At 39.7% G+C, this 15,673-nt stretch overlaps 1 protein-coding gene across 4 annotated transcripts in view; it reads right to left on the reverse strand.

Moving 5' to 3' along the window:
* The window catches only part of LOC139158812 (calsequestrin-2), a 66,752-nt gene that overhangs the window by 24,498 nt on the left and 26,581 nt on the right, over positions 1–15,673 (reverse strand). For all 4 annotated transcript variants that reach the window (XM_070736152.1, XM_070736151.1, XM_070736149.1 and 1 more), the window contains exons 3-5: positions 8,622–8,706; positions 1,408–1,508; positions 608–719 (exon numbers count right to left, since the gene is read on the reverse strand). In XM_070736152.1, the coding sequence (XP_070592253.1) occupies positions 608–719; positions 1,408–1,508; positions 8,622–8,706 (298 nt within the window). The remainder of the gene's footprint in view (positions 1–607; positions 720–1,407; positions 1,509–8,621; positions 8,707–15,673) is intronic.

Here is a 15,673-nt window from a genome sequence, read left to right on the forward strand (position 1 = left end):
CCTCCCCCATGCCCTTGGAGGCCTTCTGGAAACAGAAAACGTCCTCCCAGAGCCTTTGTGTGAGCCAAAAATCTGCTGGCCAGCACGCACATGCACGCTAGAGCTGAGCTAGGGCAATGGTTCTGGTGCTGGCAGATATGGCTCAGTGTGCCCCCTGTGGCACATGTGCCATAGGTTCACCATCACTGCCCTAGGACATTGCAACCATCATAAATATGAACCAGATGCCAAATAGCTGAACTTTGATCATGGGCATGCTGCAAAGGTCATAACTGTGAAAAACAGGCATAAGTCACATTTTTCAGTGCCATTGTAAGTTTGAACAGTGACTAAACACACTGTTGTAAGTCGAAGACTACTTGTACATGTAACAGAGGACCTTGCCTTGTAATGCAAGGGACTGTTCAAACCTTTGGATGAGTGTGTTCAGAATTGGGTAAGGATAGAAAATATATACCTTTTCTGAAGATCTATACTATTCTACACAATGCATATTGTAAAGAATGTAGAAATGTTTTAAGAAATGTATCAATTCCTTTCAACCCAAGAAAAAATAATAATACTGCTTTACAGGTCCCTTCAGATTTCATCATGACTTAGAACGCACGTTCTGAATCTTCTCCTTTGAAGTAGCCAATAAGTTTGATCTCCTCCTCCATGTGGTCAAATGCTTGAAGTTCCAGTTTGTTGTTAATGATTTCCACAGGATCTTCCATCAGCTGTCAGGAAGAAAAAAATTTGACAGGAACAACTTAACATAAAGGCAGTGATGGAAAACTTCATGCTGAATCCAAGGACAAACCTAGAAAGTTGTAGTCTCAGTGTCTATATCACATTACTGTTTGTCAAAGAGAACATGAACAGAAACTTTAAAAAACTCACTATCACAGCATAATGAGGGTCAGTGGCTCAGACAACTTGTACATTTTATGTTCATAGATCAATCCTCCTGTGACTAAGTTGCCCTTCAATATTTTTATATGCTTTAAAGAGGAGGCAATTTATGCCACAAGGTATTTTTGCCATTTAAAAAGTGGACTTGACTATCAACTTGGGGGTCTATAAAAATAGACTGTAATGGAATGGACAACCTTTGAAATACTGAATCCTTGAAAAATTGAAATACTAGAACTTCTGTTTTAAACATGTGAAATCGAGTGGCTGAGGTTGATTTTCCTTATGAATTTATTGGTAAAATTAGTTTGGGCTCATCTAAGAGTAGTATTTTGAGAATTATTCTTTATAATAGATACCATTAGTTTTGAATAGAAATAATGTTTGTTGCTTTATCTTAAAATATATTATTTGTATTCCACTATATTATTTGTGTTCCTTGGCAAAAGAACATCCCTGTAGTTAGCATTAATGACAATATATTATTTCTATTGGAAAACAGGATGAACCTACATCCAGTAGGAATTCAACCAAGACATCTGCTGACATTTGCCCATCAAACTCTATTACATGATCCTCCTTAAAGACATAGAGGCTTCCTTCTTCATCCAAACCTAGAAAAAAGACAAAAATAAAAATAAAAAAATTAGGGAGAATCTATACAGCTTTAACAAATTAAAAAGAGAGGAATAGCTTCATATGAAAAAAAAAACAATAAATTTGAGCTTGATTTATAATTATGAAGGCAGAATATTAATGATTAAATTGGAAACAGAACAAAGACCCATTTTATTAATAACAATATATGCCCCTAACAATAACCAATTGGAATTTTATTTAAAAACGCAAAAAAATAATAGAGCTGGGATACAAAAACATTTGTATAGTTAGGGACTTTAATGCAACAGTAAACAATACAGTAAATTATAAGGGTAAAAAACAAAATAAAATCAAGAATATATTTCCAAAATCGTTCTGGAAAATGATGGCAGAATTTGGGCTTAAGGATGTAGGGAGAGAGAAATATAAAACAAAAGAGCAATATAATTTTTATTTGAACCCATATCCTGGTCAAGGATTGACATGGCTTGGGTGATCCGGGGATTGAGCAATGAGGTACAAAAGATTGATATAGAACCTAATATTTGGGCAGATCGAATAACCTGGAAAGGGAGAAGGAAAATCAGATGGACTATGTCTCTAGTTAAAAATAAAGAATACAGAGAAATGTTGGGAAAAGAGTTAAGAATATTTTTCAAAATTAATATAAATGAGGATACATCATTGCAAAATCTCTGGGATAAAACAAAAGCCTATATACATGGATTAATATAAGCCTTCTTGGCAAGAAAAAATAAAAGAACAAGGTTACAAAAAGAGACGGTACAGGAAGAATTAAATAAAATGGAAGTAGAACTGCAAAAAGATTCCCAAAATAAAAGTGTAAAAGAACAAAGAGATATAATAAAGTATAAATAAGTGTAAGTATTTATAAAGTATAAATAAGTATAAATAAAGGTTAAATAAGGTTCAGGAGAGGTGTTTTTAATAGGAAAGTGAACACAAGAACAAGGGGGCACAATCTGAGGTTAATTGGGGGAAAGATTAGAAGTAATGTGAGAAAATATTATTTTACTCAAAGAGTAGTAGATGCTTGGAACAAACTTCCAGCAGACGTGACTGGTAAATCCACAGTAACTGAATTTAAACATGCCTGGGATAAACATATATCCATCCTAAGATAAAATACAGGAAATAGTATAAGGGCAGACTACATGGACCATGAGGTCTTTTTCTGTCGTCAATCTTCTGTTTCTATGTTTCTATGTATATATGAGCTGAGGTGGTGCAGTGGGTAGAGTGCAGTACTGCAGGCCACTAAAGCTGACTGCTAGATCTGCAGGTCAGCGGTTCAAATCTCATCACTGGCTCAAGGTTGACTCAGTCTTCCATTCTTCCGATGTAGGTAAAATGAGGACCCAGATTGTGGGGACAATATGCTGAATCTGTTAAAAAGTGCTATTACTAACATGTTGTAAGCCACCCTCAGTCTAAGGAGAAGGGCGGCATTTAAAAAAATCAAATAAATTAATTAACTAATAAAATAAACTTGAATACTCAAGAAGAGTTAGCACAAAAAATTAGGATGGCCAAACAAAATTATTTTGAAAATGCAAATAAACCATTGGCTAAAATATAAATTGAGAAAAAATGAGAGGGAAAAAGGATTGACAACTTACAGGACGAGAAAGGAAGGGTATAACACAATAGGAAAGAAAAGAAGAATATAATATTAAACATTTTTACAAAGCTATATGCCCGAGAAGACGTCAGAGGAAAAAATTATAACATATATCAGACAAATTATGGAGGATCAAAGAGAGATGTCAAATAAATTAATTGCAATCACAGAATTCAAGATAGTTCTGAATAAACTGAAAAATAACAAAACCTCTGGCCCTGATGGTATACCGGTTGAATTATACAAAACTGTACAAAATCCATTGGAAGACATAATGTTAGAATTATTCAATGAAGTATTTGAGAAAGCAAGATTACCGCCCACATGATCAATGGCTTTAATACCATTGATATCTAAGAAAGATTCAGACTGCCAATTAATTCAAAATTATAGAGCTATCTCTTTTTTAAATTTGGACCAAAAATTATTCATATCAATAATGACTGAAAGAGTAGTAGTTTCTGACAGACTACAAAACTAAAAGGCACTCATTTTCGCTTAGTTTGCAAATAATCCTGTGTCTACATGCAGTCAGTAGAGACAACAGAGGCCACAGAATTTTGTTTATGTTGGTCATTCATTCTCTTTTCAATTTTTTAATCCTGCTTTATTATTCTTAAAAATAGTTCAAGACAGTCAACATATTTAATATATCCAGATTCCTCAGAGGCCAGTAAGGGGCGTACATAAGTGCACTGATGTGCCTATCGTCCCCTGTCCAATTCTCTTTCCTTACCCCTTTTATCTTATATATTCTCTCCTCTATATATATTCTCTTCCTATCCACTTCTCTTCTTTTTTACTTCTTATCTTTAAATATATTACCTAATGTCTATTCCCTCTCATATGTATTGTATATTGGACAAAGAATAAATAAATAAATAAATAAATAAATAAATAAATAAATAAATAAATAAATAAATAAATAAATCATCTTCTTCCTATTTTACCTATAACAACTCTGTGAACCACCAGAAATCACCAAACTAGGCCAAAACGGTAGCATTTCACTCCTGGCACTGGGGTAAAGCCTGCCCTCCAACAGTCCTTTTGTCAGGAAGGACTCAAAATGCAAAAACTTTTGGGAGGGATGGGCAAAACAGTGACCCCACGTGATTGGAGGAGAGACACTCCCACCAAGATTTATGTGTGTGTGTGAAGGCGCCAAAGGACTCCCCAGTCGTCCGACTCAGAGACCTCCAAGTCTGAGTGGTCTGTGCCTCCATTTTGTTCATCCATTGCAACTCCCAGGTAGGATCCGGGGGGAAGGCAAAAAGAAGTCCACTCTTTCCTCCAGAGCTGCCATGAACCCTTCCTTGAGCTGTGCCCTCCCCAAAAGACTGAAGGGATTTCCCTCCCACTTTCTCTGCTTCTCTCTCTGTGCAGAACTCTCTCCTCCAGCAGGTGAAGTCAAGTGAGAATCTGAAGATGATGCAGCAGGAGGGAGAATTTTCATTGGTTCTTTCACATTGCTGGCTACTCTCAATTTCTAAGTTTGAGGAGAATGCTTGTTCCCCCAATCCCGATTCTACCTCTGGGGCTAGGAGTATCTATGTCTTTTTCCTCTCTCTTTGAGGCTCTTGTGGGGCAGCATCCAAGGAGTCTGCTGGGATCCCCCTTTGATGTGCCCATCTGCTCTGCCTCTTTCTGTGGCAATCCTCCCATACCCAGATCCCTCTCTATGGTTGTGCGTGTGCAAGTGGGGGGAGGGAGGCAAGCCAAGGCAAGAGGAAGAGAGGCTGCTGAGAAAGATCCAGATGCTTCTTGATTCCCCTCATCCCAGAAGTACCAACCTTGCCCTCTCCTCTCTCTGCTAGCAACTGCCCCCTTCTCCCACTCTCTCCCCGCTGCCAGGCAATTCCATGTGAAGAAGGGGGCAGCCATTAGCACAAAGGGGAGAGGGCGAGGTTGGTGATTCTGGGATGAAGGGAATCAGGAAGCATCTGAGTCCGGCCTCTCTTCCTCTCGTAGCCGCATGTGCTCCAACCAGTATGGACTGATCTGCAAATTTTTTTTTTTTAAAAAGCTAAAGATGAAAACATGTTTTCTTTCAGAATCAGTTGAGAATTATGCTTTGGCAATTTTGTCCAGGTATGCTGACCATTATTCTACAGATAATTAAGAAATGAAGGAAAATAAATGGATAAATGAAGGGAAGTATGTTAACATTTGATTCATAGCCATCCTGCAGCTTCTGGGTGATCCAGTGTTCCCTGCTGCTGCCAGGCTGGTTGTACAAGCCAAAGAAAGGGAATCGGGGAGGGCCGGAGATCTATCAGGAGCATGAGTCTATCAGGAGCATGAGGGGAGTCAATGTTCTGAGACTAAGGGGCTTAGAAGCATTGCCTTTCTCATGGTCAGACCATTTTCTATTGCGGCTCGAGTTCTTGGCTCCAATCCTTCCCCGCAGGAAAGCAGAACCGACTAGGTGGTTCTGCCCCAGACGCCTGGTGGACCCAGAAGGCTTTCAGAGGGCGCTTGGGGTTATTCCAGATGCACTCGTCCACAATTTGGCAAAGTCTCTTGCTGAGGCCGGGAACAAGGCTGCAGCGGAGGCTCTTGACTGGATTGCGTGTTGCAACCTCTCCGTGGCACTAGACCCTGTAGAGCTCCATGGTTCAACGAGGAGCTCCGGGAGTGGAAACGTCTAGAGACGTCTAGAAGAGACGTCTAGAGAAGTGATGGAGGAAGAATAAGTCCGAATCTAATCGAGCACTTGTAAGAGCTCATATTAAGACTTACAAAGTGGCGCTCAAGGCGGCAAGATGCGTGTATCATGCCACCTTGATTGCATCAGCGGAATCTCACCCGGCCGCTCTGTTTAGGGTGACCCGCTTCCTTCTTAACCAGGGGGGAGTTGGGGAGCCCTTGCAGAGTGGTGCCGAGGACTTTAACACATTTTTCGCTAATAAAGTCGCTCAGATCCTGGCGGACCTCAACTCTGATTGGATAACAAAGTCGACTGACAATGAATCAGTCGAGGTGACTGGGGTCTGTACTTGTCCACCTGTCTGGGAAGAGTTTGATCTGGTGACACCTGATGAAGTGGACAAGGCCATTGGAGCTGTGAGTTCCGCCACCTGTTTACTGGATCCGTGTCCCTCCTGGCTGGTCTCGGCCAGCAGGGAGGTGACACGGAGCTGGGTCCAGGAGATTGTCAATGCTTCTTTGGGGAGGGGGTACTTTCCGGCTCTGTACAAGGAGACACTTGTGTGCCCCCTCCTCAAGAAGTCTTCCCTGGACCCAGCCGTACCCAATAACTATCATCCAGTCTCCAACCTTCCCTTTATGGGGAAGGTTGTTGAGAAGGTGGTGGTGCTCCAGCTCCAGCGGTCCTTGGAAGAAGCCGATTATCTAGGCTCTCAACAGTTCGGTTTCAGGCCCGGTTACAGCATGGAAACTGCTTTGGTCGTGTTGATGGATGATCTTTGGTGGGCCCGGGACAGGGGTTTATCCTCTGTCCTGGTGCTTCTTGACCTCTCAGCGGTTTTCGATACCATCGACCATGGTATCCTTCTGCGCCAGCTGGAGGGGTTGGGAGTGGGAGGCACTGTTCTTCAGTGGTTCTCCTACCTCTCCGGTTGGTCACAGTCGGTATTAGTGGGGGGTCAGAGGTCGACCTCTAGGTCTCTCCCTTGCGGGGTGCCTCAGGGGTCGGTCCTCTCCCCCTTGCTATTTTATATCTACATGAAACCGCTGGGTGAGATCATCCAAGGGCATGGGGTGAGGTATCATCAGTACACCGATGATACCCAGCTGTACATCTCCACCCTATGTCCAGTCAACGAAGCAGTGGAAGTGATGTGCCGGTGCCTGGAGGCTGTTAGGGTCTGGATGGGTGTCAATAGACTCAAACTCAACCCTGATAAGACAGAGTGCCTGTGGGTTTTACTTCCCGAGGACAATTCTATCTGTCCGTCCATCACCCTGGGGGGGGAATTATTGACCCCCTCAGAGAGGGTCCGCAACTTGGGCGTCCTCCTCGATCCACAGCTCACATTAGAGAAACATCTTTCAGCTGTGGTGAGGAGGGTGTTGGCCCAGGTTTGCCTGGTGCACCAGTTGCGGCCCTACTTGGACTGAGAGTCACTGCTCACAGTCACTCATGCCCTCATCACCTCAAGGTTCAACTACTGTAACGCTCTCTACATGGGGCTATCTTTGAAGAGTGTTCGGAAACTTCAGATCATGCAGAATGCAGCTGCGAGAGCAATCATGGACTTCCCTAGGTATGCCCATGTTACACCAACACTCCGCAGTCTGCATTGGTTGCTGATCAGTTTCCAGTCACAATTCAAAGTGTTGGTTATGACCTATAAAGCCCTTCATGGCATCGGACCAAAGTATCTGCGAGACCACCTGTGGCTGGTTAAGTTCCACAGAGTTGGCCTTCTCTGGGTCCCGTCGACTAAACAATGTCGGTTGGCAGGACCCAGGGGAAGAGCCTTCTCTGTGGCAGCCCCGACCCTCTGGAACCAGCTCCCCCCAGAGATTAGGATTGCCCCCACCCTCCTTGCCTTTCGTAAACTTCTTAAAACCCACCTCTGCCGTCAGGCATGGGGGAACTGAGACATCTCCCCTTGTTAGGTAGTTTTATGTATAGTATGTTTGTGTGTATGCTTTTTAAATAATGGGGTTTTAAATTGTTTAATTGCTAATTTAGACTTTTAATATTAGATTTGTTATTATATATTGTTTTATCACTGTTGTGAGCCACCCCGAGTCTGCAGAGAGGGGTGGCATGCAAATCTAATAAATAATAATAATAATAATGAGCCACTTCCTGGGGTGGCTCCAGTACAGCTTCTGGTGGCCCATGGCGGCAGTTGTGTGGCTCAGAGGTCGAAAAGAAAAGGCCAAATGGCACAGGAGCAGAAAAGGGGAATGAGTGAGCCTCCTTGCTCCCGCTCCCTTCGGGTGACATCACATCACAAAGCAGCCCTAGCAAGCTCGGGCAAGAGAAGCTGCCTGGTAAGGAGAGACTGGGAGGGGCGAGGCTTCAGCCAGTTCGCTGAACTGAGCAAAGAGATAACCACCAGTTTTGATGAACTGGTGCGAACCAGCTGAATCCCACCATTGGTTCTGAAGAAACCTACTCTTAGAATACAGACTATTATAAGATCTGGAGTGCAAACTAAATGACCACTAGAAAGAAACAGTTAGAAAAGCAAATATCTCTTTGCTGACATCTAGTGGTCATCTAGATTGTTGCAGTGAAAAAGTAGATTTGTAGCTGCTGTATAATCAGAACTATTTTTTTTGCATAAGTAGGTTTGAATTCAGACAGTGACTTAAAAGCTTGTGCCACAAAAATATTTGCTTCATTTGTATATTTATATTTTTAAGCCTGGAAGATAACAGAAATTCATATAACATAGTAAGACCAATGCTGACTATCCTGCAAACACTGGCTTAGTTTGGGTCATAAAAATATGGTGTTGGAATTTCACACCCTCTTGAAGAATAAAAAATGGATTACACTTACCTAGTTTTTTTGCAAGCTTTGCATCTTTCTTAGAATCGAGTAATCCAAAAGCAATGCCCTTCTCTTCAAGGACCTGTGCAGCAAGCTAAAGAAAAACCCAGAAAAATCATAAAGCCAGAAGGACTGTGAAAGGGTGTAGAACAATAAGGAGTAGAGGTATGACTCAAATGAATGCAGTCCCAACCTCCATTCCACTCTATAAGAACCCTAACTTCAGAATTACACCCTTCCAATGTTATATTAATTCATATCAATCTTTGTTGATTTCCCAAAACTATTCTATACCAGTTTTGGAAGTTTTCAGAGGAAGAACTCCTAACAATAGGGATACTCAGTGTGGTGCTCACAGAGATCACCCAACCTTTTATTAGAAATAATCATTTCATTTTTTAAAAGTGTTCTTTTAAATATGCAGGAAGTTCTGTTTTATTTTATTTATAACTATTGCGATCAGATCAATATGATATGTAGTTTCTTTGAATGTAGCTAAATTCTGCTCTACTGTCTGTAAAATTGGGCAGTGATCTGACCACTAATGATAATGTACTATGAAATCTTGTCCTGCCCTATTTTTTATTTTATTTTAATATTTTACTTTTTAATTTTGGCCTGTGACCACAATAAAAAAATGGTTGAGCTGTTCTGGTAGCTGTCTTACATTGCTGATTTATACTCAGTTTGTGTCAATGTTCACAGCAAAGTTCCTCTCATATGTAGTGTTTTCAAGCAACGACTGCTGTATCTTATACATACTGTATGTCCTAATACTTTTTCTCCTTGAATGAAATACAGTACCTTACATTTCTCCCTTTTAAAGGCTATTTTGCAATTCATATTATTTTACAGCATAAAACAAAGATTTTTAGGGTTTAAGAGTGTTCAGTTTAGAAATGCCTTAAAATGAAAAAAAAAGTATGAGAAACATCTAAAGGAAGACACCATCCATGAAACTACTGTAAAAGGTTACAGTAGCACTGTAAAAGGTTAACTCAAGCACTGTAAAAGGCTTATCTGGAAACAGTGATACTTTCCCTTGTCCTTGCATTGAACTGTGTCATAATATCTGAGCTGAGAATTTTCCTCTCAACAAAAATAGGGCACAAAGCCTTTGGGAAACAGTGACCCTGTAGACCCAGAATTTCCATTTTATGGTCACATATTACGTGTAAAAAGAAGAAAACTCTGATCTGAAGGCCACTTTGCTAACAGTGAAAACTCTAGCAGTACAAAGTATTTTCCCATGTCATACAGCAGCTTAGCTCCTGTTCAAATGCTGAAGTTTAAAACTATGCTATAAATAACCTGAACCCAAAGTAAGGAAAGTACCAGAAGATTAAAGTGGGTAAGAAACATCAAACTTAATTCTCTCTACTGCTATTGAATTGGTCTAGACTTGCTTTCATAGGCAGGAATCCAAACTTTGTTAAAATGTTAGTAATACATTTGGGAATAGAACACTTAAAAAAATATTATTCCAGAAAGACATAATAGTATAGGTAATGAACTGCATTGCCTAGAGAACTGCATGGCCTCAATTGTACTATATAAAAACGGGAGGTGTGAGAGAATGTACGATCTATTATGTTTTAGGCTTTGTGTTAAAAGTATGTACGAAAGGTTATGAAAGTACTGTAAGGTTACTGACATACAATGGTCTATATTTTTAGAATGGAAAGAACTCTGCACCACTGATATAAATATCTATTCAAGCCATTTGAAGGTCACATGCCATTCTGATTTGCTGCCCTAGTTTTGCCATGAGACAAGGGTGGGTTCTAACTTACCTCACTGCCGGTTTGCTTCCTCCCACGCTGCACCAAAAAGTTTGCTTTTGTGCAGAAGCCAAAAACAAGATGGCTGCACCCACGGACCAGCACCGACAGAACCAACTCCATGACATCATCACTGGTTTACTAATGGTTCTAAAGAACCAGTTACAACCAGTGTTCCCTCTAATTTTTTGGGGGGGTGGGCGGAAAAGTATAGTGTCTGAGCGGCAGTCCCTTTGGGACTGGGCGGCACAGGAATAATAAATAAATAAACAAACAAACAAACAAATAAAAAACCCACCCTGTTTTGCCTCAGAGAATTTCAAAATAAAATACTGTATTGAGTGTCTATAACAGTGAGTTCATAATAGGGCAACTCTATCAATATCAAAATGCCACTTAAATAGTTGAGCTAGTTTCAAACTAGATTTTGATTTTCTTTCTCTCTTCCTTACTCCCATTCTTTTTCTTTCTCTTTTCCTTCCTCTCTTTTTTCTATCTGTTTCTCTCTCTTCCTCTCTCTCTCCTTCCCTCTCACTCTTTCCGTCTCGGCTTCTGGGCAGGTTTGGAAAACTCTGAGTTGATGATGATTTTTAAGTGAGCGATTGCTCACTGCTCAGCTTAGAGGGAACTATGGTTACAACTAGTAGGAAGCCACGTCTGCCATGAGATTAATAAATAAAGATTTTTAACCACCCTGTTGTGGGTTCCCCATCCCATGGCAAAAACCAATGAAAATAGTCAAGCACTTGTCTCCTTTCTTCGTTTTCTGCCTCCCTGCCTTGAGTACCTGAAACTTTGGCATGCCAGTTTCCATGTATTTTTATAGTGTGGGTTTTAGAGGCAGTGTTTGGAAAATGAACATCTTTTAGAACTGTGGATAAAAGTTTGATACAAGGTCTATTTGCACATTAAGATAAGTTCTATGAATTCTCCGTTCTCAACTTTTAAGAATAAAATTTCTTCAGAAAAGATTTACTAGATCTATTGTAGATGGAGGTGTAATATAATCTGAATCCTAAAGCAGTGATGGTGAATCTTTTTGGCACCGAGTGCTGAAACCAGAGCATGTGTGTGCCGCAGCCCCAGAAACTTGGACATTAGCTGGATGCATGCACACTGGCCAGCTGATCTCTCAAAGATCAGCTGGTCTTCTGGTTTCTGGAGCACATACCCACGGGCCAGGTAGTCTTCACACACGCTGGAGCCTGGGAAACTCAAAGACCAGCTGGCCGGCACACATGCAAGCGATGGAAACCAGAAGAGCAGTTGGCAACAGCGCACGTGCCTACAGAAAGGGCTCTGTGTGCCACCTCTGGCATCTGTGCCACAGGTTCGCCATCACAGTCCTAAGGTCTCTTCCTTAAGACTACCTCATTGTATATTCTTCCAAGTCTTGAGTCGGCATAAAAGCATGGCAACGTAATTTGAAATGTCTTGATGAGTAACCCTAGTTTCCTCGAGAATGAAGCAGAAGCCTGGGTTATTCCTAACAAAATTAGATTATTCTTCTTATTATTTATTTATTAGATTTGTATTCTGCCCCTCTCTGAAGACTCTATCAAACACATCCTTTAATTTGTCCCATATTAAATACAAAGACAGCACTAGGCTTCTGCACTGCTCCTGAGGCAGAATACAAAATCAACATGCCCAGAAGGAAGAACCCCAAGTCAATGGGAAAGGGAATCACAGTGTTGAAGCAGACTTTATGGAATAGGAAGTCCTAGACTTTATTCACTACAATTATGAATAATCTAGTCAACCATTGTGAGCACATTAAACAGATATTATGTTCAACCTTGTGATCAACAAAACTAACACAATGAATCTAACCTTTAATTACAACAGCCTTTTTGATAAGCATTATCAGTTAATTTGTGTAAATTGAAAGGACAATGTACCTATTCTTTATTTTTTCTGCCTGAAGTTATTTTAATAAAGCTATTGCACAATTCAGAAATTATTTTCTATAGCATGCCTGATGATTAACAATGAAATCCAATTTATGGTAAAGAGTTCTATTCATTCCAGTTTTCTATAACTTTCATTGTGTTATTATTCGGTATCCTTAAACAAATAACATGCTAGAAAAAAACACTTCAGATTGCAAAGAAATTTTTGAAAGAAAAAAATAAAATCACTTAGATTATTTTGTCACTATCATTCATAACTATTAAAGACAATCCAGAAAAAAATTAATTTTAAGAGGAATAAAGAAGTTATGAGACACTTTTCTGGCCTTACACTATTTACAGAGAAATGTTTATTTATCTTGATGGAGGAAAAATGAGGTTTAACTGATATAATAACAATAGGCCCTTCAAATCATATTCTGTGAGACTAAAACTGGAATACTCAAGAGAAACTACATTTCATTTCAATTTTGGAAAAGACACTGCTTGTACAACTATTGAGTGTATCTAAAAATCTAAGAAATATGATCTTTGACCCCCTCTTCTCTGTGACAGACCTTCAGCCCCTTCTTCATATAGTTTAGCCCTCAGACCCCTTATTATCTTTATTGCTATTCTCTGCACTCTTTCTAAGGCCTTAGCATCTTTTCTGTATTATGGTGGCAAGAATTGAGCACAATTGGACCAAGTGTGGCCTCACTAGTGCAGTACGGAGCTATTCTATCACTTCTCATAATCTTGATGTTATCCCTCTATTGCACTGCTGGCACATGCCTAAGTGTTGGTCTGCTAGGACACTTAAATTCCAGTCACAATTGTTGAGCCAACTACTGCCTACATCAGGGGTGGGCAATTAATTTTGCCAGGGGGCCGCATGAGAAATTGGGATGGTTTTAGAGGGCCGGATTAATATAATTAACTCAGTTCTACCCAATACTGTATATTATTGGGTAGAACTGAGTTAATTATATTATAATTATAAATTATAATTATGTATTATATTATGCAGTACATATAATATACGCTCTGAGTCTACGGAGAGGGGCGGCATAAAAATCTAATAAATAAAATAAATAAATAAATATATTATAATTATAAATTAATTGCCCACCCCTTCCTTCCTTCCTTCCTTCCTTCCTTCCTTCCTTCCTTCCTTCCTTCCTTCCTTCCTTCCTTCTCCAGATGGAGAGAAGTTTCTGTCTCTCTGATTTTCTCTGCCTTTTATTTCTGCTTTTGGACAGTTCTTTACTTCTCTTTCAAAATATTCCTTTCAGGTGACTCTCTTCAACTGACCTACATTGTCAGTTGAGAAAACATAGTGGAGACTTTGCCTGAAAGTAGCTTTGGATTCCTCTTCTTCCTCCTCCTCTCCTTTTCCCCCCTGAGAGGTGGGTGGGGGATTTGCTTTAAATTTCTTGAAAAGGCCAATGAAACCAATGAACAATAAAAAAATGAGCATTTATTGGACTTTTGCAAAAGGGCATGGAAAGAGAATTTCTTCTTCCTTCCTCCCTCCCTCCATTTCTCCTTCCTTCCTTCCTCCCTCCATTTCTCCTTCCTTCCTTCCTTCCAACCTCTGCGGGTTGGTCACAGAGAGCGGGAGGGCTGCATCCAGCCCCTGGTCCGCACTTTGCCCAGGTCTGACCTACATGGATGCATTTGCAGTGCCTAACTGCAGGAAATTCACAAATTCTGAGAAAATTGCCAGCTTGGTGTTCTTCATTTGCCTATGTAAGTGTGCAACTTTCCATATTAGTAGTTTAAATTTCAAATGTACTATATGAAAAAAAATTCTACATATGAATTGCAGCCTTGTACAGTTTTCCCTATCTCCATTATTTGCGCAAAAAATAAACAAAAGTGCTATTTTTTTTCATTTTATATTTGATGACTAAAGAATGATTAGCTTAAACTACTATTTTTTTAGCTTAAATTACTATTTTGATGGACACCTTCATCATTTATATCCCTGAGCCTGAGCACAAGACATCCTTTTTATATTAATAAAGAGGATGGCGGGGGGAGGCAATCTCTCCGTGCTTCCATTTTGTCAGATAATAACAAAGGTAGAGAGGAGAACATGTAAAGGAGACACTTTCAAAATTCTATCTTTCTGTAGAACAATGCCTCCCCACTATGTCTCAGTTATACTATTTTCCTAATTGAAAAAAATGCTATTATTCTAATATACTATTGCAAATAAGAGTTAATTATCAAATAGATCTCCAGAATATTTCATGAAGAAGGTGCTAGTTGTTGCACAATAAAAAGTTTGTCTGAATAACATGAGCTATAGATCTTGGAATCTATTCCAAGGCAAATATTTTTATTATTAATAGTATTTTCCAGATGGTTATATTTTGGCTTTGGCACCAGTCCCTCTCTTTCAATCCTAGGAAGAAGGTAATAGTAAAATACTTCCCAAAAGCTAGAAAAAAACTATTGGGACTTGAGGGCAGCCCACTCTTATAGTTATTATGTATGCCACTGAAAAACCTCTGATTTTACTTTCTTTTAACATTTCCATTACAGGCCTTGGCAATAAAGCTTAACAAAGAAGTCTAAAGTTCACCATGATCCCCTTTAAATTTAGAAAGCTGAAGCACTTTGCTTAAGGTCACTAAAATTAGGAACATTCTGTCCAAATAAAAATGTGATCCAGCCAGGTCATATGAAACCTTTGGTTAGATGCTCCAAGAGACAATCAGCGTTCAAACCAGTCCACCACTGTATATGTCACATTCCTAGAGCATGAGTTGAAAAAATCTTTCTCCTGTTGATGAGTTAACCAGATGAGATGTAGATGTCCTATGGAAAACTAGCAGGCATGGCTGCCTCCCAATGAACCACAATTTTGAAATGGAATATAAATGTGTTGCTGCACCAGTACAGAAAATATAGTAACTTGCCACAAGGAATGAAAACAGCCTTTATCACTAACATTATTACAATTCTTAGGCATCATGATTTTGTCTATTTCACTACTCCATTATTTTTTAATCTGTTAATTAATGCATTTAGTTGGAGGACTCAGGAATCTACGGATAGCTAGCTTTTTTTGTTCTATTCTCCCTAACAGATTTTCCTTGATAAAGTGGGGTGGGGGGGCAGAACCTCACAGAGGAACATCCAAAAAGCTCCAATGAGTGACATTGCTATTTGGATACAAGCACCCGTGCCTATACAAAGATTTTATTAACATGAGGTACTACTATCATTTCCAGTCCCCATACCATGATCTCTAAGAACTGAAAATGCCAAGAGTCCTTCGGGATTGGGCGGTATAGAAGTAGAACAAATAAATGAATAAATGAATGAATGATTGAATGAAAGAATAAATGATGATGAATGAATAAACAAACAAACA

Source organism: Erythrolamprus reginae, chromosome 2 (assembly GCF_031021105.1).
Source record: "Erythrolamprus reginae isolate rEryReg1 chromosome 2, rEryReg1.hap1, whole genome shotgun sequence".
NCBI classification, from domain to species: domain Eukaryota; kingdom Metazoa; phylum Chordata; class Lepidosauria; order Squamata; family Dipsadidae; genus Erythrolamprus; species Erythrolamprus reginae.